The 22,115-nt window shown below is 45.9% G+C and overlaps 1 protein-coding gene across 2 annotated transcripts in view; it reads left to right on the top strand.

Moving 5' to 3' along the window:
* LOC306777806 (solute carrier family 66 member 2) overlaps positions 1-10,721 on the top strand; it is a 37,831-nt gene extending 27,110 nt beyond the window's left edge. Inside the window, exons 5-6 of one of the 2 annotated variants that reach the window (XM_079269100.1) lie at positions 9,513-9,605; positions 10,644-10,721. In XM_079269100.1, the coding sequence (XP_079125226.1) occupies positions 9,513-9,605; positions 10,644-10,659 (109 nt within the window). In that variant the 3' untranslated portion in view covers positions 10,660-10,721. Of the gene's footprint in view, positions 1-9,512; positions 9,702-10,643 lie in introns of those variants that run through there. The other variant, XM_079269099.1, reaches the window with a different exon arrangement.
* The last annotated feature ends 11,394 nt before the right edge of the window (positions 10,722-22,115 follow it).

Below are 22,115 nucleotides of genomic sequence, written 5' to 3'. Positions count from 1 at the left end.
CATAACTCAACGACTAAACGTCAGATGAGAACCTGCGGTATCTCTGTGAAGTCTGTGTTTAATGAACAACTGGAAACAACTTGATTCTTTGAATGAAACACCATGTCATACTCTGAGTATTTGAAACAATGTGAGGAAATGGAAAATAATAGTGGGAATAAGCTGGGGGGCTAAATGTGCAAAGAAGTTCATTCATTCAGTAATGATTATACACATTCACACCGGAATGCTCCCCAGAACCGTCTGATCTGATGGCTGCTGAGTTGGGCTTTAGGGCACTTCAATTGTGATAACGTATCCACATCAAGATGCAGATAAAAAACCTTCTATATTCTTTAATAATGGAGACATAAAAGTTACGTGGTACCGGAGTCTTGAACTTGTTACCAATGTCAGGCAGTAGAAAAGCTCTGAACATTCTGACTTCCAACATTTTGGACAGAGATCTTCCTCAGCATGCAAAGACATCTGTACTACTTAGACATGAAGCGCCAACATCATAATCATCCCATAAACTTCAGACCTTTTTATGATTACGCATCAAAATGTGAGCCAATAATGTGAGTAATGGGGTTTCTGGGTTTCTTGCTCTTTCCTTTCGTCTGAAAAGAATGAGGGATTCCTTGTGTCTATTTATCGGTACGTCTACGTTTAATCACTCATCTTCTTCACTGTTTGATTTCTCTAATAAATTACATTTCATCAATTACATAGCTATTGCATAGTTCTACAATGGCAGCGTTTTTTCATCATAGCTTTGCACACTGAAGAAGGACTCTGCTTGAAATGTTCCTGTCAGGATTTAAATACGTATCATCAGTGAGTGAATTTCCTCTCGCTTATTCAAATACATTTTAGACGAGTCTGTAGCCTTGCAGAATGTGCTTCACTGTTTTTCTGAACCAAAGCTACGACAAAAATCGAAAAAGCCATGACCAACAGGCCATCTCATCTACTCTGGCTTGTTTACATTCTCCGGGAAAGAAAATCCAAAAATATCCCAAAGCAAACTCTGTCTCGCACTCTTTCTTCCCCCTCGGCTCGCCTCCGATTCGTTTGGTAAAGTAGAATCCATCTCTCTCTGGCAGGTTGGGAACTTTTCATTGTTTGCTGGTGGGTGATCGATCAACATGCATAATTCATAGTTAGTGGGTTAAGAGCAGCTCGGCTTCTTTCCCGTTGGACCCTTTGATTTTCGTCTCTCTACTTGCCCCCCCCTCTCTCCCCTCAGGGAGAGCTACGGCCCTGCTGATAAATCACCTCACCCACCCTTATATGTGGGCCCACACATGTGTATACAAAGATACGCAGGCATGGACACACACACACACACATCATGCCAATGCACATATGCATGATTACACAAAAAAAAGAAATGGAAAAGATGATTGGAGCTCTTTGAAACTGCCAGCGTCATCCCTTGCAGCCCCAGTGTGTCTCTTTCCATGAACCTGTGTGTCAATATTATCAAGCAAGGACGATCTAACAGTCTCACATAGATTCTAGGGGGGGGGGGGGGGGAAATCGATACAGCATAGTATCGCGATATTTTGCGTGGCGATATTATATCGATACACGGACGTCAAGTATCGATCTTTTATTCTATAAACTATTTGAAAAAATAAAAATCAAATCAATTGCGTTTTCAGTCCACTAGATGGTGCTGAGTTGTTTTCTGGTGAGGTCAGCAGAGGTTGGTCGAAACAAAGATGGAGACATCAGAGAAAGAACTCAGATAAAACATGTTGTTGACACAGTTTTCCTTTGGGGACATAATTTGAAGTTGAAAAAAGTAATAAATCGCAAAATATGTTGTCACAATACTCAGAATATCGCAGTATCGTGAAAGTATCTTGATAATATCGCAGTATCGTGATAATATCGAAGTATCGCGATAATATCGTGTCGCGAGATCTCTGGCGATTCCCACCCCTAATAGATTCCCCCTTAAAGCGTTGTGCCTGCACTGGGCTTACTTTGTGATCTTTCTGAACTTCACAACAGCAGTGAAAAATGTGTCCAATGACGTACTTTTGCTCACAATACGTTTTCAACCATGAGAAATTCACCACAGATTGCAGACAAATCTACCATTGTCATTCCAGCGTCAGTGTTAGTGTTAAGGCAACAAACCAGTGCACCCAGTGTGTCTCAGCCTTGTCATTAACTACATGGTCACCTTCCCGTTTGTACTCTGGACTGCAGTCTTAAAATGTACATATGTAGATACAAACTTATTTGCATGGGTGCAGAAAGATGCTCGCTGTCCACTCTGTGACTGCAAGAAACTTTCAGCCAGTTGGCCTTTCCTCAATTCCTTCATCCCAATATTACTTTACATTACATTACAGTCATTTAGCAGACGCTTTTATCCAAAGCGACTTACAATAAGTGTATTCAACATCGGTATTCATGAGAACTACTAGTCACCAGAAGTCATAAGCGCATCTGCTTTTTTAAACAAGCATCTAAGAGCATAAACCAGAGCAAAAGTACAGCGCAGAAACAAACTAATACGAATACAGTAAGTGCTGAGTGGAAGGCTCAGGGTAGTACTTCTTGAAGAGGTGAGTTTTCAGCCTGCGCCGAAAGATGGCCAGCGACTCTGCCGTCCTGACGTCAGTGGGGAGTTCATTCCACCACTGAGGGGCCGGGACAGAAAAAGGACGTGACCGGGTCGATCGGCCGCAGGGACCTCTGAGCGCCGGGGCAACCAATCGCCAACAAGCGAAGTTGTACAGATCAACCGACACGACACGGATTTGGTGTTTTTTTCATGTTGTGAGGCAAAAAGCAAAGGTTCAAAGGATGGCATGGTGGATTGGTGCACAGCATGTTGTTTCTCACTAAAGAATGCAGTTTCCGTCCCGTCTCTAACTCAAATAAAGCCAATATGGGCAGAATTGGACTATTCCAAACATGGGCATCAGTTGTAAAGAAATTTTAGCACTGATTTAAAATTGGATGAGCTTTATCGTTATTTTAGACCTGCCACAAAATGCTGTTTTGCAGAGTGACATTTAAAGATCAGGCAACTTTGCTAATATTTGGGCCATGAAATCACTAAAATGCACAAACCACGCTCATGTCCTTTTAATTCTCCCCCTCTCCTTTCTCTGTCCTTCTTTCCAAATGTCACTCAGCCCTGCTTCCTGTAGTAGTGTTCCACTTGTCCACTCCAGCTGCTTAGAGGAGCTAATAGCTGGCCTGACAGCACAATTGCTGCCTGGCCCGCATACAGGACAGTCATCCCAGCATGCAAGCAGACCCCCCCCCCCCCCCCCCCCCCCCCCCCCCCCCCCCCCCCCCCCCCCCCCCCCCCCCCCCCCCCCCCCCTCCCGCTTCCTCCATCGCTCTTCCCTGTCCAGTCACTCTCCAACTATCCGGGTGGCTTCGTTTCTCACCCCCCCTCTCTAGATTTATCGTCCCCCTGTCCGGATACATTGTCATCCATCTCTCATAATTTTCCTTTATACCTCTATCCTCCCACATCCAGCTATCTCCGAGCTCCCTTCTTTTTCTTTTCATCCTTGAAGTGCTCAGCACACCATTTCACCCTTTCCTCTCTCATCTCCTGCCACTTGCTCAGATGAAGGCGGCAGGTCAGTAGTAATCGATGAGCGACTTATCCAGGCTGAGCTGAAATGAGTCAGTGTGAGTGCGTGTGTGTGCATCAGTGTGTGTGTGTGTGTGTGTGTGTGTGTGTGTGTCTGTGCTTTGGTGAGAACATGAAGCAAATGAGCAATTCCACGAGTTGCATTGTCTGTTGAGCTGCATTTCAATGGGTCTTGGTGCAAGTTAAAGCAAACTGGCACACAAGCTGGTTGATGTGTGTGTATGTGTGTGTGTGTGCGTGAGAGACCCTGAGGTAGTCAGTCAGTCAGTCAATATTTCTAAATCAATACCATAATAACTCCTCCCTGTGGCCACTCAAAGCCTCGCTCGAGACCAAGTTCAAGTGTTTGTTCTGTGTGTCTTTCATCACCTGTCGACTGAGGCACAAGTCCCACAGTTAACGGGATCTCGCATGACAAACAGACAGAGTTTGTAAAATGTGGGAAGTGTGTGTGTGTGTGTGTGTTCCTGCCCGAGATGAATGACCTCAAACTGGCATTTTGTCTCTATTCTGCTGCATAGACTGCTTTTGTACAGATGACCCGCCCTGCTTAATTACATTGCTAATGACTCAGCCTCGTTAATGGTGTTTGCCGTCTCTTGAGCAAAGAAATTAGCCAACGGGGGGACAGAGAATTTGGGAGTGTGAGGGAGGGCGAAAGAGGGGAGGGGAAGGTTAGGCGGCGGCTGAGAGGATATAGAAGATGTGAGAATTTGAAGCTGCGTTTTTATATGGTAGAAAACCAATAAATATTCTCTTTTTCTGCTTCTTTGTCCTCCTCTTCAACATTATTCACTGATTTGCAGCTATAATCAGATGCATGTGCACGCCATCTAACTCTTCTACTCCTGATATTCATATGGTTATATGGTGCAAATTATTTGCAAACATGATCAATATGTTTAATTGGGTAGCCATGCCATCTTTACTCACTTCCTGTCCCAGATATTTTCTATAGGACTCAACTTCTTTGTTTTGTTCAGAAAGTCAAGTCAAAAATGTACCAAGCAGTCTCAGCGCTGTCACTCTAAAGCTTGAACAGAGATCCCACACTAAAGGCACAGGTTCGACATGGCAGAGAAAAGCCATTATTTCCAATGAGGAGAGTGTCTGTGCGCTCTTGTGCGAGCCGTAAAGCTCTGCACTGATTTTTAACTCAGAGTTCAGCTGAATCAAACGTCTGCTGCACTGCCTCACTTCAGTGGCAAATTACTAAGGAATTACATTCAACAAAGTTAGCAAACACTTTTTTAAGCATTACCTTCATTACCATCTATGGGGAGGAACGCAAGATGCTTCCTCACATTACCGGTTGGTTTATCCGTTCAGTACGGCTCAATCGTCTTCTCCATTGTGTGTAAGTGAAGAGAACAGTTGCATAATTTACTGACTGATAATTTACTCACGTGAGACAGACGTGAACATTCCCCTCCAGAGTGCAAGGCATGGCTTATTGCGCTTGTACGCTGACAATTTTGAATTTCAACAGACCATTATAGATCGTACATTAATGTTTTCTTTACCGTGTTCAAACAGTAACATGGATTTTAAACAAAAAAACGACAGCGTTATTCTTAATTCCATTGTTTTAAATGTAATGTTCTTCACAAGCTGTTCAGAGGAAGATTTGTTCCAGCAAGCTACATGTGACTTTATCGTGGTGTGCAGTTGAAGCTGATAAAAGTCACTGACTTTCTTCCCTTTTACAGAGAAGAGAGGAGCGCAGTAAAGGCAATGACAGAGGCAATAAAAGCAAAGATGACAGTTGAGCGGGACAATGGAGAACAGAAGAAAGTGGCGCAGTAAAAGGAAAATATGAGGAGAGAGACAAAACAAGAAAACAAGAAATCCAAATTTCAGCGAAGGGTACTCTCTGAGGAAGAAAAAACTTCAGTGGGACATAAAGCAAGTATTTCCCCTGAGGGATGCCGGCAGCTGAGAGAGAAAGAAGTAAAAGCATAACGATTTTAAATTCTTTAGCACACCTATTGTCGGAGCAATTCAATGAAACCTTGGAGTGTTTGCACTGAAGGTTTAAATTGTTAGGAGAGCAGAAGACATCAGTGATAGGAGAGGTGGAAATAGGCTTTAGCAAGAATCAGCCTGAGGTGGTTAAATTGGAGGTGGGAAGAGGGAAGAAGCGATGTGTTGACAGAAGCAGATTGGCTTTGTCTTGTTGGCTAGATAAGATTAAGTAATAAAACAAAGTGTTATACAGCATTATAAGTTTGCTAACATGAGCTAACATAAGCGACTGGTTATCCCCGCCAAGTTAAGTGTAGCGGAAAGAACTCTGATCAAGGCTGCGTTATCATGCTTATCAATTCAACTTTTCATTTGAAAGAGGAAGAATATATATATATATATATATATATATATATATATATATATATATATATATATATATATATATATATATATATATATATATATATATATATATATATATATATTTTTTTTTTTTTTTAAGTTTTAGTGTTCTCACTTTTTTGTGGGAGGAAATATAAACTATAATGATACTGACTATGCACATCCATTGTGCAGCATTTTTCAAAAGGAGATTTTTTTGTCACACTGTATTGGTGCAAACAGGGTCCAAGCTCGTTAGCATAGCTTGCTAGCAACATTAGCGCTGATTCCCACTTGATGTAACTTTTAGTTTGTTTTATCTGGCAGCTCCTGCACACTCTGATGTTTTCGTCCTGCTTACAAAGCAGGGGATCCAGCGAGCATTAACTGCATTTCAAAATCCAATCATTTATTTCCTTATCAACCACAGTTGATTAGGAACCAAACATAATCACAAAGCTCACACAACAAAAAACACTGCTAAAATTACAATACAGTCACTGTACAATAGATGCAATACTGCAACCAGATGAGTCATGCCCTCAAAGTGACAAGTAAGTGCTTGTAAATGTAACCGATGCAGGATTTAGGATGTTGATTGCTAAAGATAAGTGCTATTGTGAAAAAGACATACATGCATATCTTTTATCCGATGGTTAAAGACTGAATAGAGAGTTTACGGGGTGTGAGTCCATTCTTTTTTAAGCTCTGCGCAGGACTCTGTCCATCAGTTTTTATCTCTTTGGCTGCAGAGATCACCATAGCATACAGTTATTGAGAAGGGGACCAATAGTCCAGAGGAATTTGAAATAGTCCACCTTCTCTACCACCTGGTTGTTGATGACCAGCAGTAGTAGCTCTCACTGGTTTTACGGAAGTTCTTTATTTACAAGTTCTTTATTTCAGTTGACCGAGAGAGCTCGTTCCTGTAAGCTGTGTCATCATTTTAGGAAACCAGTCCCACCAGAGTTGCATAATCAGCATGATAGAGAAATGGTGAGAGGACAGCTGGTGGTAAAGGAGTTTGAAAGTCTATTGTTGACGACCTGTGTTCTGCACTGTAAGAAGTCCAAGACCCAGAGACACAGAGACTGCTGGAAACCTAGCTGAAAAAGTTCGTTGTAAAGCCTTGTGGGTATGATTTATTAAAAGCGCCATTGGTCCAGTTGTGCAAATGACTTGTCAAAACTCACAGCAATGAGTAATCTCATCGTCTCTGTATGTTACCGTGTTGAATCATAACATGGCGTAATACTGCACAGAGTCACAGAGTAGTGTTCAAATACTTGCTGTTTAACCAGGTGTTCAATCTCTGACTATGTACACAACCAAACGGATGCAAGATAGCGTCATGCGCACGCCAACGGGTAGTAATAGTGTCAAACTGATACAAACTATTTTTAGTATCCGCCCACACAGATACTGGTCCAATTACATTACCACGGACATTGTCAGTCTGAACCAAAATGAATAAAAATACAACTTAAATTTCTTCATTTTGGGAATTACATTTTTTTGACAAAGTAAGTAAACACACCAAGGATATAAATACAGATTTCTGAGCAAAAAAAAAACATTTTTTATTTCACCTCCTGTAGCTCTCCAGCACAGTTTGCAGCCGGAGTAAGTCTGGGTTGTCAATCACATTTCGATACCACATGCGGTATCTAGATTTAATACATTCACAGATTTGTTGAATAATGATGTCCTCGGTTGCATGCCAGGGAGGCATTGTTTGCCGCAAATGTTTCGGTTCCTCATCGGGCCCTGGAGGCATCCCGGGGACAGTTAGGGGTTTGACATGACTCTGCAAGGAGAGCTCAAGGACAGTACTGGGCAAGCTGTCCCCAAAGTCATTAGGCTGCCTCTACCCCCATACGCACACACACAGAGGTCTCCTCCCCATTCATAGAGGTCCCTCTCTCTGTCTCTGGTGGGTTTGTTGTCTTCATGCTGTCTCTCTTACTGCATGCAAGATAAATGCTGTCCTTTGCAGGCTCGCTGTCTCCGTCTCCTTTCTGCCTCGCCCCTCTCCGACCCTCACATTAAGTCTCATTGATGACTGATGGTCCTGCTCCGTCCCCAGGCCCATTCAGCCCTAACATTCATCCTTATGGGACTTTGCTGTCCAGAGAGCAAGAATGGAGGAGGGAGCACAGAGTAGGTAGAGTCGGAGTGAGGGCAGAGACTGTGAAGGGTAATGCCTGATTTATAATTCTGTGGAAAAGCTTGCGCAGAGCAGCACCTCCTGAAAACAATGTGACTCCATGACGCTGCAGACGTTTGATTGGAGATCAGAGCCGGGAGGTTTAGTTCTCAAAAACAACACCCTCGTTAATTGTAGGCACAGGAGCTTCTCTTCATCGTCCAATTCTTCCATCATTTATTTTCCAGCAATGGAATTGCGTTGGGTCAAACTTCTGTGGAACTATTGAATCACATGAATCAAAGACCTTTGACTTGCTCCATGAGAGGTTCCCGCATTGAACACGTATATGTGCACAGCGCCACAGCCGCAGGAGTATGAATCAGCAGAAGAGTTAGAGAAACATGACGGTAAATGACTCAAGATGGCAACACAGAAAGTTGGGGGGGGGGGGGGGGGGGGGATTGTAGCACAGATGAAGTGATGAAGGATGAAAACAAGACAGACAGTGATGAGTGGAGGAGTGCAGGAAGCAGAGATAAAGTTTCAGAGGACTCCCTGAGGGTATTGTGTTGTCATCAGGCTGCTGGCACAGCAGATGATTAGTGTCTTCTTCAAGGTTTTTCTTCTCAGCCTCTATGTCTCTCAGAGAGGCAAGTTTAGGCCAAACTTCGCCCTGTTCATCGTTTTTTTATTTTTGTTACTGCATCCTCGATGTTTTTTTATACGGTTGGAACTAAAGGAAGATGCTTTTAAAAATCTGTCAAATGTGCAAAGGGAGCAACTACTTATTTTTGGCTGTTATTTTACTTTTACCGCACTTCTTTTGATGAACGGCCATAGCAGGAAGAATGCTTTGTAAAAGAAAAAAAATGAAAGGAATCGATTTTGGGAAATGAGCTTTTAACCGAGAGTTAAATGAGAAGGCAGATACCACGCTCACGTTGATGAACAGTAAGTATGTAGCTGTAGCAAGCAGACTGTTAGCTTAACTCAGCAAATATACTGGAAACAGGGAAACAGCTAGCCTGGCTCTGTTGAGCTATAATAAAATCGACCCACCAGCACCTCATAAAGCTCACTTCCAAGTTATATCTTCTTTGTTTAATCCACTAAAACCGAAGTGTACAAACAACACGTTGTGATTTGATGGGGGGTTATGTGCTGCACTATTTCTGGCTGGCACCACTAACGTCATTGGCATTTCTGCAGTTTATTTTGGGGGAGGGGGGGGGGGGGGGGGGGGTTGTGCAGTTTGTTACCCTTGGACAAAGCCAGGTCAGCTGTTTCCAGTCTTTATGCTGAGCATCTTTCCCAGATGTCAAATGAATCCTTTGAGAGAAAACTCATTAATTCTCCCTGTCCTCACACCTTCACCTCTCTGTGTCCCCATCGCTCCAGTGTGAAGATGGTGCTGCTGTGGACGGCCGGGGACGTCTTCAAGGCCGCCTACTTCGTGATCAACGAAAGCCCGTCTCAGTTTTGGGTTTGCGGGTCAGTTCAGATCATAATTGACGTGGTCATCCTGCTGCAGGTCCTTTTATACAGCCAAGACACATGGGTCAAACTGGGTTGAACACGGCTGTTGCTTTGGGCAACGTAAGAACCCAGGACCTGTGTGTAGATTTCAACGAGTCTCAGTTGATTCATTTATCATAGGAGACATTTAGCTTCAAGAACACAGGCAAAACCAACGTTGATATATACAGTGTACATATATGGGATCATCAGACCCAAATGATTTACCTTCAAGTGCAATGAAGCAAACCGTTTTAGCCTTGATCAAACTCGTTAGCATTTTCAGTCAAGCACTAATCACCACACCTTTGCCTTTAACTTTTTAAGTCAAGGCAGCACTTTGGAGCCTTTTTAGCAGTTTATACTATTTATTTATTTGTTCTCTGTTACATTACTTGGATCCTGAAGGGTACTGCACATGGAAACTGTGACATGACTCACATTGGCAGCTCACTAACAGCAAATCTGTGCTGTTGTACTGGCAGCTGCAGCAACCAGTCCTGCACCGGTAGCCCTGCACTGGAATCTACTGCTTGACTGATGAGCCTCCCAGTTCACACTACACACCTCACTGAACTGTTCTCATGATACATAGTGTGTCATGTGTTTGGGTGCGGCATACTTGCTGGTGTGTCTGTGCAGCCGAAATAGATTTTTGCACCAAGCCAAGACCACAGCACGTACACCAAGTAATTGTAAATACACAGGACATCGATCTGTGTGTTCTGACTCTGCTTAGTGGTTTAATTGACAAGCATCGAGGTCTTTCACAGGATATGAAAACAGCATAAGGAAAATAGTGGCCATGCTGCAATGCTTTGCACTGCACCTCAGTCACAAAATCTTTTGTAGACACCAATGAACACGTCAGACTTCAGGTCAAAATATGTAATGTAATGTAAAAGTATTACTGAATATTTGTGGCACTGTCGTTTATATCACATAGTCTTTGTCCCATTACTTGTCATTGTTACCTCCATCCACTCATTCTGTCTTTTCTGCTCTTCCAAAAAGCGCTCTTGTTCTTTGAGACAGTGAAATAATTACCCGTAAGCATTCTGGGTAATAAACCAGCACATTGACATAATCAGCAGGAATATAACAGCAAAACATACTGTGGCAGCCGGAGGGGCAACCCCAGAGGGGCAGTGATAGAGGGACGATATTGCCTGACATGGAGGCGGAGCCCCCATGTCAGGGAAGGGAAAAGAGCGCCAAACCACCATCAGCCCAACAAGCAACACCTGAGGAGGAGAGACGAGGGAGCGACCACACCCTATCAGAGGAGGAGGAGGGGACTACAAAAGGGCCCAGGCAACAGGAAACCGGGAGAGAGTAGGAGTGGAAGAGGAAGCAGAAGAAGTAGCTAAACAGAGAAACCCTTGGAGAAGACTGCCTTACCCCTGGATCACCCTGGACCGTCTGACTACCCGCCCGGCTCACGACCCCTGCCTGTACGACTACCCTGCTCCTGCCCGCGCCCTGGACCGTCTGAGGAATACCCGCTGTGCACCGACCCGTGGAATTGGACCCCGACCCTCCCTCTGGAAAACGGACATTGTGTTCTTGAGTGTCTATCCTACCTCTTTCCCCTCTCTACCTTCAGTAAAAACCTCACTTGAACCGTTTATCTGCCGACTGGTTGTGTTTATTGGTCAGTGTTGTCGTGAAACCCCCTGTCCACCCCGGGGGCTGTCACAACTTGGTGGAGAACGTGGGCACTACCCGGTTCTGGCAACGCTGACCGATAGACCAACCGACCCAGTAAGCATGGCCACCCCGGTGCCATTTCAAGAGCTGCTAGCGGGGCTAATCGCTAGCAACCAAGAAACCCAAAAGCGCCACGAACAAGCCATGCAAATACAAATGCAAATCCTCCAATCCCAGCAGCAACAACAATACCAACAGCAAAGCCAAATGGAAAAATATATGGAATTGCAAACAGAACGCGCGGAGGCCATGCAAAGCGAAATCAAGGGCATGTTGCAGAACCAACAGGAGCAACATACCGTGGAGAGAGCCAATCCAGCGCGCTTCCTGCTCAAACAAACGGCAGCGGACGATGTTGAAGTTTTTTTCCAAATATTCCAGACAACGGCACTCCGCGAGAAATGGCCAGAAGATCACTGGGCAGAGTTAATAGCCCCCTTTTTGATCAATGAAACGCAGGTAACGTATCAGGACTTAGAGCGCGCTGGAAAAGTTGACTTCCGGGTTTTGAAAGCGGAAGCGTTACAGCGATGCGGGGTCACGCTGTTCTTAAAGGCCCAACGATTTCATGACTGGTCATATGACGCCTCACTTTCTCCGCGAGCCCAGATGCATGAGATAAAAAGGATCACGACGGCCTGGCTACACGCAGAGCCAACCGAGGTGTCGCCCACCGATCGCGTGGTCATGGACAAATACATCCGATCACTCCCGTATGAGGCAAAAAAATTGGCAGGCCAGAGAAACCCCCGAAACATCGAGGACCTGGTGGAAATAATGGAGGGTTACCAAGCCGCACAAGCTTTAGTGCGTGGGGGAAGAAACCAGACATTAGAGGGGCCCACCCGCAAAGAAAAAATTAAAACGGAGGAAAATAAATATGTGTCTCCCTCCTTCCCCCCAGGCTTTCCCCGACGTCGGCCGGCGTTTGGACAGGAAGAGAGGAGGTGCTACCACTGCGGCGAGATCGGGCACATCGCCTGGGGATGCCCTCACCGCCAGGACGCGCCCATGCCCACGGCCAGTGAGGGGAGTCGCCCATGCGGTTTGATTACAGGATGCTGGGCCACTCACGAGGACCACATGCCCCTCACCCCTGTCAAAGTCAACGGCCGCGACGCCTCAGCGATGGTGGACTCCGGGAGCGCCATTACATTGGTGAGACCCACGTATGCTCAGTACCCGCTCCTAACCGGCACCCGAGCGGTCACGTGCATCCATGGGGAGACCCGCGAATACCCCACCACCGCCCTAGAGATCTACACGACAAGGGGTAGATACATCGGCACTGCAGGAGTCGTGGAAGGACTCCCCGTAGAGGTGCTCGTCGGCCGAGACCTGCCCGTGTTCCAGGAGCTTTGGCGCAGCCTGGTGGTGAAACCAGGTACGACCCCTCCCCGAAAGTACAAAAAAAAAGCCATCTGTGGGCTGGGGGAGGAGATCTCCACCGATCCCCTATCGGAAGGAGTCGCCAGTGCCGTGGCCCGGGCGTTGGTGGAGGCCACCCAACCCAACCCCGATGACGTCTATGCCACAGCCATCGAGAACGACGGACCCTCCAGCCCCAGTGAGCCCGAAGGAGAGGCGCCGCCCATCCCCGAGGAAGCAGATACCCCCTCCCTCGACGAAGAGGAGCTGGCCGGGCTGTTTCCCCAGGACCCGGAGGAGCCCATCTTACCCGGGCCCCTCACAGGGAGGTTTGGGACGGCCCAGTTGGAGGACCCCAACCTAGCCAACGCCCTTCGGCAGGTGGCCGCCGTAGACGGACGACCACTGGACGGGGTAAGAGACCTCCCTCCCACACATTTCGCCATATATAACGGGCTCCTATACCAGGTAGTAATGAGGGACGGGGCCCCCCTCAGGTTGTTACTGGTGCCACGTCCTTTTATACCCTCTGTCCTACAGTTAGCCCACTCCCATCTCCTAGGTGCCCATCTAGGAGTGGAGAAAACCCTGGAAAGGGTGAGGGCCAGGTTCCACTGGCCCGGAATAAAAAAGGCCATCGAAGATTACTGCCGGAGCTGCCCCGAATGTCAACAAGTGGCCCCACAACCCCATCACAGAAACCCGCTGGTGCCCCTGCCGATCATCACCGTCCCCTTCAGCAGGATCGGGATGGACCTAGTGGGGCCCCTACCCAAGACCAACAGGGGACACAGGTACATCCTGGTTATTGTTGATTACGCCACCCGGTATCCCGAAGCCATCCCCCTACGCTCCATGGCCACCAAGGGCATAGCCAGGGAGCTTGTGATGTTGTTTTCCAGGGTCGGAATACCGGAGGAGATTCTCACCGACCAAGGGACCCCGTTCATGTCTAGGATCATGAAGGACCTGTGTGGCATGCTGAAGGTGACCCAACTGAGGACGTCGGTGTATCACCCCCAAACGGACGGCCTAGTAGAGAGATTCAACCAGACACTGAAAAAAATGCTGAAAAAGACCATGGACCAGGACGGTAAGAATTGGGACCAACTGCTGCCATTCCTTATGTTCTCCATTAGAGAGGTGCCCCAGGCGTCTACAGGATTCTCGCCCTTCGAGCTCCTGTACGGTCGACGACCCCGGGGACTACTCGACCTGGCCAAGGAAGCCTGGGAACACCAACCCTCCCCCTACCGCACCATGGTGGACCACGTCGAGGAGATGAGGGTGAGGATGGCATCACTCTGGCCCATAGTCCGAGAACACATGGCCGAGGCACAGGCGGCCCAAGCCCGCGTGTACAACCGGGGAACACAACCCCGAGTGTTTAACCCAGGGGATCGGGTGTTGGTCCTGGTGCCCACGGCGGAATGTAAGTTTTTAGCCCGATGGAGGGGACCGTATGAAATTATGGAAAAATTGGGGCCGGTAAACTACCGAGTCAGGCAACCAGGTCGAAGGCACCCGACGAAGATCTATCATGTTAACCTTCTCAAGAAATGGGTGAGTAGGGATGCCATGCTCTGTTTCTCTCTCTCTACAACCCCAGGAAAAACGGAGCCCGTCGAGGTACCCGTGGGAGAAGAGTTGACCCCCCGGCAGAAGCAGGACGTCCGGGAAATGGTGGATCGGTTCCGAGACGTGTTCTCCCCGGACCCCGGATACACCACACTGGTGCAACACCGGATAATCACCGAGCCCGGGAAGAAGGTAAAACTAAGGCCGTACCGCATCCCCGAAGCCCGCCGGGGGGCGATAGAGAGAGAGGTACAGAGTATGCTGGAGGCCGACATCATCGAACCCTCGACTAGCGAGTGGTGCAGCCCTATAGTGTTGGTTCCGAAACCAGATGGCTCAGTCAGATTCTGCAATGATTTTAGACAGCTCAACGCCATCTCAAAATTTGATGCCTACCCGATGCCCAGGGTGGACGAAATGATAGAGCGCATCGGGAGGGCCAGATACATAACCACCCTCGACTTGACTAAAGGCTACTGGCAAGTGGCAGTGGCCCCCGAAGACAGGGAAAAAACGGCCTTCACTACTCCCATGGGCCTGTACCACTATAAGAGGCTGCCGTTCGGTCTCCACGGAGCCCCCCCCACGTACCAGAGACTGATGGACCAGGTACTTCGTCCCCATCGAGAATACGCGGCAGCCTATCTGGACGACATCGTCGTACACGGGGAGGAATGGGGGGCTCACCTCCAAAGACTGGACGCAGTCCTGAAAGCTCTGCGAGGGGCGGGGCTGACAGCCAACCCCAAGAAATGTCGCCTCGGCCTCCGGGAAGCTGACTACCTGGGGTACACCATCGGCCGCGGCTGCGTCAAGCCCCAGGTAGGAAAAGTCGACGCGATCCGGGAGTGGCCCCGCCCCCGCACAAAGAAACAGGTACGAGCCTTTATTGGGTTAGCTAGCTACTACCGACGTTTTGTTCCCCAGTTCTCTGCCCTTGCAGCGCCCCTGACGGACCTCACCAAAAACCGGCTGCCAGATCGGATCGTCTGGACGGCAGAGACCGAGGACGCCTTCGAGAAGCTGAAGGAAGCACTGTGTTCCGAACCAGTGCTGGTGACCCCGGACTTTACCCAACCGTTGGTGGTACAGACGGATGCCTCCGAGACCGGGGTGGGTGCCGTCCTGTCCCAGCTGAGGGATGGAGAGGAGCACCCAATCACGTACGTAAGCAGAAAACTGTTACCTAGAGAAACAAAATACGCCACGGTCGAGAAGGAATGTTTGGCCATCAAATGGGCTCTGGGGGAACTGAAGTACTATCTGCTGGGACGGCACTTTACCCTGGTCACGGACCACGCCCCCCTGGTATGGATGTCCCGAGCGAAAGACAATAACGCCAGGGTCACCCGCTGGTTTTTATCCCTTCAGCCGTATGCTTTCTCTGTTGTCCACAGATCCGGGGCCGCTCATGGAAACGCGGACGCCCTGTCAAGACGGGACGCCCTAGGTTCCTGGAGCAGTCCTCCCCCCAGGTCGGATTTAAGGGGGGGGGTATGTGGCAGCCGGAGGGGCAACCCCAGAGGGGCAGTGATAGAGGGACGATATTGCCTGACATGGAGGCGGAGCCCCCATGTCAGGGAAGGGAAAAGAGCGCCAAACCACCATCAGCCCAACAAGCAACACCTGAGGAGGAGAGACGAGGGAGCGACCACACCCTATCAGAGGAGGAGGAGGGGACTACAAAAGGGCCCAGGCAACAGGAAACCGGGAGAGAGTAGGAGTGGAAGAGGAAGCAGAAGAAGTAGCTAAACAGAGAAACCCTTGGAGAAGACTGCCTTACCCCTGGATCACCCTGGACCGTCTGACTACCCGCCCGGCTCACGACCCCTGCCTGTACGACTACCCTGCTCCTGCCCGCGCCCTGGACCGTCTGAGGAATACCCGCTGTGCACCGACCCGTGGAATTGGACCCCGACCCTCCCTCTGGAAAACGGACATTGTGTTCTTGAGTGTCTATCCTACCTCTTTCCCCTCTCTACCTTCAGTAAAAACCTCACTTGAACCGTTTATCTGCCGACTGGTTGTGTTTATTGGTCAGTGTTGTCGTGAAACCCCCTGTCCACCCCGGGGGCTGTCACAATACCTTGATCGCTTATTGAAGACATTTAGTGTCAACGCACTCATTACCACTGCAGTTTTACTTGCAATACTTGGAAATGAAATGTAACCAAGTGAGACTTAATTTCATGCTTAAAGAAATTTGTTTGGAGATTGGTGTGGGGTAAAATCTTATATTCCATTTTTTTTAAAGGAAGACCCTCCCCTTCATTATTAATATTTCCCTTTGAATAAAAAGAAAAAGCACCCTCCCCCCAATATTTCAAAATATTTGAACAATATTGAACTGGTACAACTTGTTTAATTGTTTACCCTAAATTAAAGGAGCAGTGTGTAGAATCTAGGGGGATCCTTTAGCAGAAATGGAATATAATATTCACAACTATGTTTTCTAAAGTGTATAATCACTAAGAATCAACTTTTTGTCAGCTTAGAATGAGCCAAAGGGAGCGGGTCCCATCACGGAGTACGCAATGTTGCACCGCCGTGTTTCTAGAGTAGCCCAGAACAGACAAACCAAACCCTGGCTCTGGAGAGGGACTGTCACATGTTTACATTACCTGAAGGCCACCGTAGTTCGCCGACACGCTTGGAAAGGGAAGGGTGAGTGACCTGATGTTCCGTTAATTGCGATCTGCGACCTCACTGCTAGAGGCCCCTTAATCCTACTCACTAGGCCTTTAATACTTTCAATATTTATGATTATATACTGTCGCCACCAATGCACACATTAGAAGTGCGACTGGAAATTGACAAATGTATAGAGTCCCTCTGTATTTTTTTTAAAGAGCTAGTCGTAAATAACTTGTTACCTCTCCCATTGGGTGACTTGGGCCCTGGACGCAGCTCTGAGGATGAGGGACTTGAGCTGTAATATCTTCAACCCACCCCATATTCCAAAAAAACTTTAATAAATATATATGTACATCAATTAGATCAGACTTATGTAAGATCAGTTATATCTCTTATTACCCATTGTATAGCCCACACAGTGGCTGAGTTGCATAACAGATCTAGCTGTTTATGTAACTACATCAAGGGAGGGCTAAAATAAAATATGAATCCCGGGTGAAAAAGTAAAACATCACTCTCTGCCCTCTCCTCAGCCAAAAGGAAACATACCCTACCCCTTTTTCTGACCTTGCTTTACCCCCAAATTGTTTTTGATGAGATAATTTAGTTTCGCTTTCATCGCATGTATCGTCTTCTATCGACGCCATCGATGCACGATGACAAAATTCAGTGCAAGCATCTGATCAGTAGTCAGCGCAGGTTTGTTTTTAGTTCCCCCGTGGCATGATTTAATGAAGTAGTAGAGCTGCTATACCTGCTTATTAAGTCTTTTGCTCACATTCTGGATTCAGCAGCCAGTTTGTGTCCGTCCGTCGATCTAAACCCGTCTGTTTGTAGTTTCTTCCCAGTAAACTGTTTAAATTTCACACTGCAATGGTCATGGTTTGCGTCGTACAGACAACCTCCTCCTAGCTGCCAGTAAGCCATAAGATAACATGAGTAAAGGTAGCAGAATGTACATTGCAGTGCTGTCCTCAGGGTCAGCATGTAGGAAATATATACGAGATGGAGAATTTTGATAAGAAATTCTGAATTACTTTTTCATAATCTGACAATGCATAAAATGATTTTAAATATAAAAGTGACATGTCATATGTCACCTCGGCTATGATATTACGTGCATTTTTTTTTATCTGACATTGTAATCAAGCAATAGTTTGGCATTTTGGGAGTTGCACTTTTTGGGTTTTTTGCACAAAGTTCGATCAGAAGATCGATATCACTCTCATGTCTGTGCTCTGAATATGAAGCTACAGCATCAGCCCGGTAGCTTTTGGAGGTGCTGGTATGCTGGACTTGTAAGTGTTAGACAGAGCCAGGCTAGCTGTTTCCTGTCGTCATGCTCAGTTAAGATTATTGAGTGCTGGCTTTTGCTACACAGAGTAATATCAGACTTCTTGTCTAACTTTCAGTAAGGAAGCGGATAAAAAAAATAGAATATAAGCCTATTTCTCAAAATGTCCAACTATTGCTTTAAGGTTGATAATCCTGTAGAACGTTTTGTTGTCAATCATTGTGAGGCATTACAAGACCACAGGAGACTCGAACAAAAGCTAAAAAGAGAAGCATTTCCTTCTGTGTTTGTGTATGAATGTAAGTCATCTGTACGTGTACGTGTACATATCAACACTTGCTCTTCTGCTGGTGCTGTAATACATACTATTTTTGGGGATGAGTCAAAATGACATTGACAGAAGTGTCCAGGTTGTTGATCGGCTTTTCTGATGTCCGGGTAATACTGCAAGCTTTCGGCTTTTCTTTTGTTCTGTGACCTTCCATTGTGTAATTCACTCCATGTGGGTATACGTCCATTCTTCAATTCCAACTATCTTACATTACATCTGTAAGCTGCCATATTGAAATCTGTATGTGTGTGTTATCTCACATGCCCAGCATACCACAGTTGCATTGGAATTGCATTATTACTGTATTCAATATGCTTTTATCACCAGATGTGTATCTTTATATTGTCTCTCTCAGAAAGGCTCTCTCAAAGGATGCAGTGTAACATCTGGGCTCCCTGTAGCCTTTTCTTCACAAGGGCAACAGGACAGATTAGCACACACACTGCCTGGTTGTGATAATCCCTCCACCACATGATGATAAGCGTACATGTTGCCTTACCACTGCAACACTGATAAGAAATAGGTTTGTCATTTGTGAGGAGGGAGAGACCTCACCGGATGCAAGATATATATTGTATGTAACATGAAAAAAAATGACAAATGATCAGGTCTGACACAAAGTAGTCCATGAAAGGATTTATGTGAATTTTAGTTTGTTAAAGTTTTAATATGAGGCTTCTTCGGGGAATGTATTACAAGATCTGATAAACCAAAAGCACAACCAAAAATGTTGCCTTTTGAAGTATTTTAAAGAACAGCACATCAGTTAAATGTCATGCAACAGTGTGATGGTTACCATGAAATGTACTGGTATGTACACTAACGACATTACATAGGCAGGTGAAATATTTATCATGATATTTTCTATTTATATTTCAGTATGTGGTCTTGTGTTCTTACTGGCAGTGTGTTTTAAAGTGAATAAAAGTCTTATTAGGGTTATTAATGAATTATGAACAGTATGTTTGTTGCTTTGCATACACCATCACAAGATAAAACGACTGACAGTCAGCAGTGCAAAAGAGCACTGCAGTATAGATGGTAAAATATTAAAATGGATATAGGAGCTAATGGGCACCTTCTCTATGGTTTATAGATGAGTTGGACAAGAGCAGACTGTGTGCTTCACCTGTAGGTGCATTCACCGTTCTCGTCTCCTGATCTGGCTTGTTCATCCATTAATAATAAGTTGACTACAAGTCAGGATGGAGCGTCTGTGTACCTGAAGGCAGTATGTTGTACCGGTATCATACAGTTTGTCTGATGGTTATCACTCTTCTGTTCAGCCACATGACTTTTCCCATGATATATTCAAGATATTTCAGCGTAAATCTTGTTCATAAAAGGACCCATTTGGCCTGCCTGCCATCGTCCGTCTTCCTGTCCAGCCATCCATCAGCGGATCGTCCGTCTATACAGTGGCTTGTTTTAATGATTGATGTGGTGGTCTGAAATAGTCCACCTGCACTTCACGTCTGTGATGTTCCGCACTGCCCTGCTGCGTGTGCTGATGATAGTGTGACGTCATGCTGCCAAAGACAGAAGTGTACCAGTGAGTTTCCCAAACTTCAGTTTGTAACAAAGCAATTTTAGTCAATGTCAAATTGAGTGCACTATTGCGGACATGCTTTCAGGAATGTTCTGTTCAGATCAGAAACAAGGTTGGGGGTTTAGTTTCAGAGGTTCTTAAAAGAACAAGTGATACAAATGTTTTTCGTTTTTTTTTAGGATTCATATCATCAAGCTATTCATAAATGATCGTAAAGTAAATTGGTTATCATGCTTGCTTAATAATGTTGCCATACCAAAACAAGTCACATAATATATATATTATATATATAATGCACTAAACCAATAAGCCTATAATTGTTTATATATACAGTAGACTGACAAAACTCAAACGACCATTTCCATTGAATTGCAATAAACATGTTTCATTACAAAGAGCTGCCTTGTACTGCATCATCTTTGACTGTTATAGCGTCTCTTTAGAAGGATTATCTGGAAAGAAATGGAGCATACAGTGAGTAGACAGTTTGGTGTTCTTTAAGCAAATGAATTAAACTAATATTGTAAGATGTTGGAGTTTAGAGATCTAGAAATGAATGAAGGATTTTAAAAAGTGAGGTCACGTGTCTTGAAAAGATTTAAAACCAAGATTTGGAGGGCTTTAAGTTTCATCATTGTTTTTACTGTATCTTATTCAAGCACATATTCAAAGAGTGCCAAAACACAATATTCAAAATATATCTCAGCGCTGAAGCTTTTATCTCGGGAGCAGCTCTGACAACTTGTCCAAGACTAGTTTTTGCAAAAATAAACACTTGTAAATCACAGCTAAAATCGTTTTAATCGTTCTTTGCCACATTGGAGTCTAATACAAACAGAACTCACACATTTAACTGTTAATTATAGCAATTTAGCTGCTTCCTAAACCAGAGCCAACAAACTGATGTGATGCCGCTTTACTAAAATATTTAACATGGTTTGCTTCCAAACTGTCATCAACAGCTACAGGTGTAGTTACTGACTTCCTTCCAAAAACGATGCATCCCATAGTTGGATAACCGTGTGCACGATAATCAGCAGCACCCAGATGTGTATGTTTTGAAAACATGAATTCAACTTAATCCCCGTAAGAGTAACTTGGAACATGGACATCATCCATCTGCTATTCACCAACAGCTACAGTTCTTGGGAGCCGCTGTCTTCCTGACATGTTCTGTAAAGTATGTGGAGACATATGGAGGCAGAATCACAGCTGATGAAGGAGAAATGAACCGGGGGAGGGAGATAGAAAAAGAGATCAAACTCATTTCATTTTTGGGAACCGGGCAGATGGTTTTGTAATTATGGGTCCAGGTAAGCAGCAGAGCCACTTTAAAAGCTCATCAGCCGGAGGCCGTGAGAAAAATTGATCTCTTATCTTGTTATCAAAACGAATAAAAGCATTTTACAGCTCATTTCTAGTGGGAACTGGTTCTGAGATTGACCTTTTAAATTGATGACGGGCACAGAGAGGAGGAGAGCAGAGGCTCTTAGACAGAAGGCAGCACTAACACGGGAAAAATATCTGATACCAGATGGTCTTCTAATGTTTCTCAGCCTCAGAAGTTGGATCACTTAAATGAAGAGGGGGGAAGCAGGAAAGAAATTCAGCGCCCTCCCCCCCCCCCCCCCCCCCCCTCAAGCATGTCCTGTAATGGCAGGCTGGGCACAGCGGGACATGATCAAACTCTAAAGATGGATGAGTTTTGTCCCAGTCCACTGCGGACATTGGAGAACAAAGAGGTGCAGCCAGGAAGACAAGGACAAAGAATTACCAGGGGGGGGAGAGAGGGTCGTCCGGCAACCGCAAGGTCAGCGGTTCCATCCTTGGCTGCTACGAGTCCTGTGCCGAAGTGTCCTTGAGCAAGACACTGAACCCCTAACTGCTCCCCGGGCGATTCTCAGCTGCCCACTGCCCCCAATAAGCTAGGGATGGGTTAAATGCAGATGTTACATGTATGTGTGTATATGTATATGACGACTCTAATAAAACTTTGTTTAAAAAAAAATCTCGTTTAGTTTC

This window comes from Melanostigma gelatinosum (assembly GCF_949748355.1).
Source record: "Melanostigma gelatinosum genome assembly, chromosome: 1".
Taxonomy (NCBI): Eukaryota; Metazoa; Chordata; class Actinopteri; order Perciformes; family Zoarcidae; genus Melanostigma; species Melanostigma gelatinosum.
The sequence above is the reverse complement of the archived record's forward strand: the minus strand, read 5'-3'. Positions and strand labels throughout refer to the sequence as shown.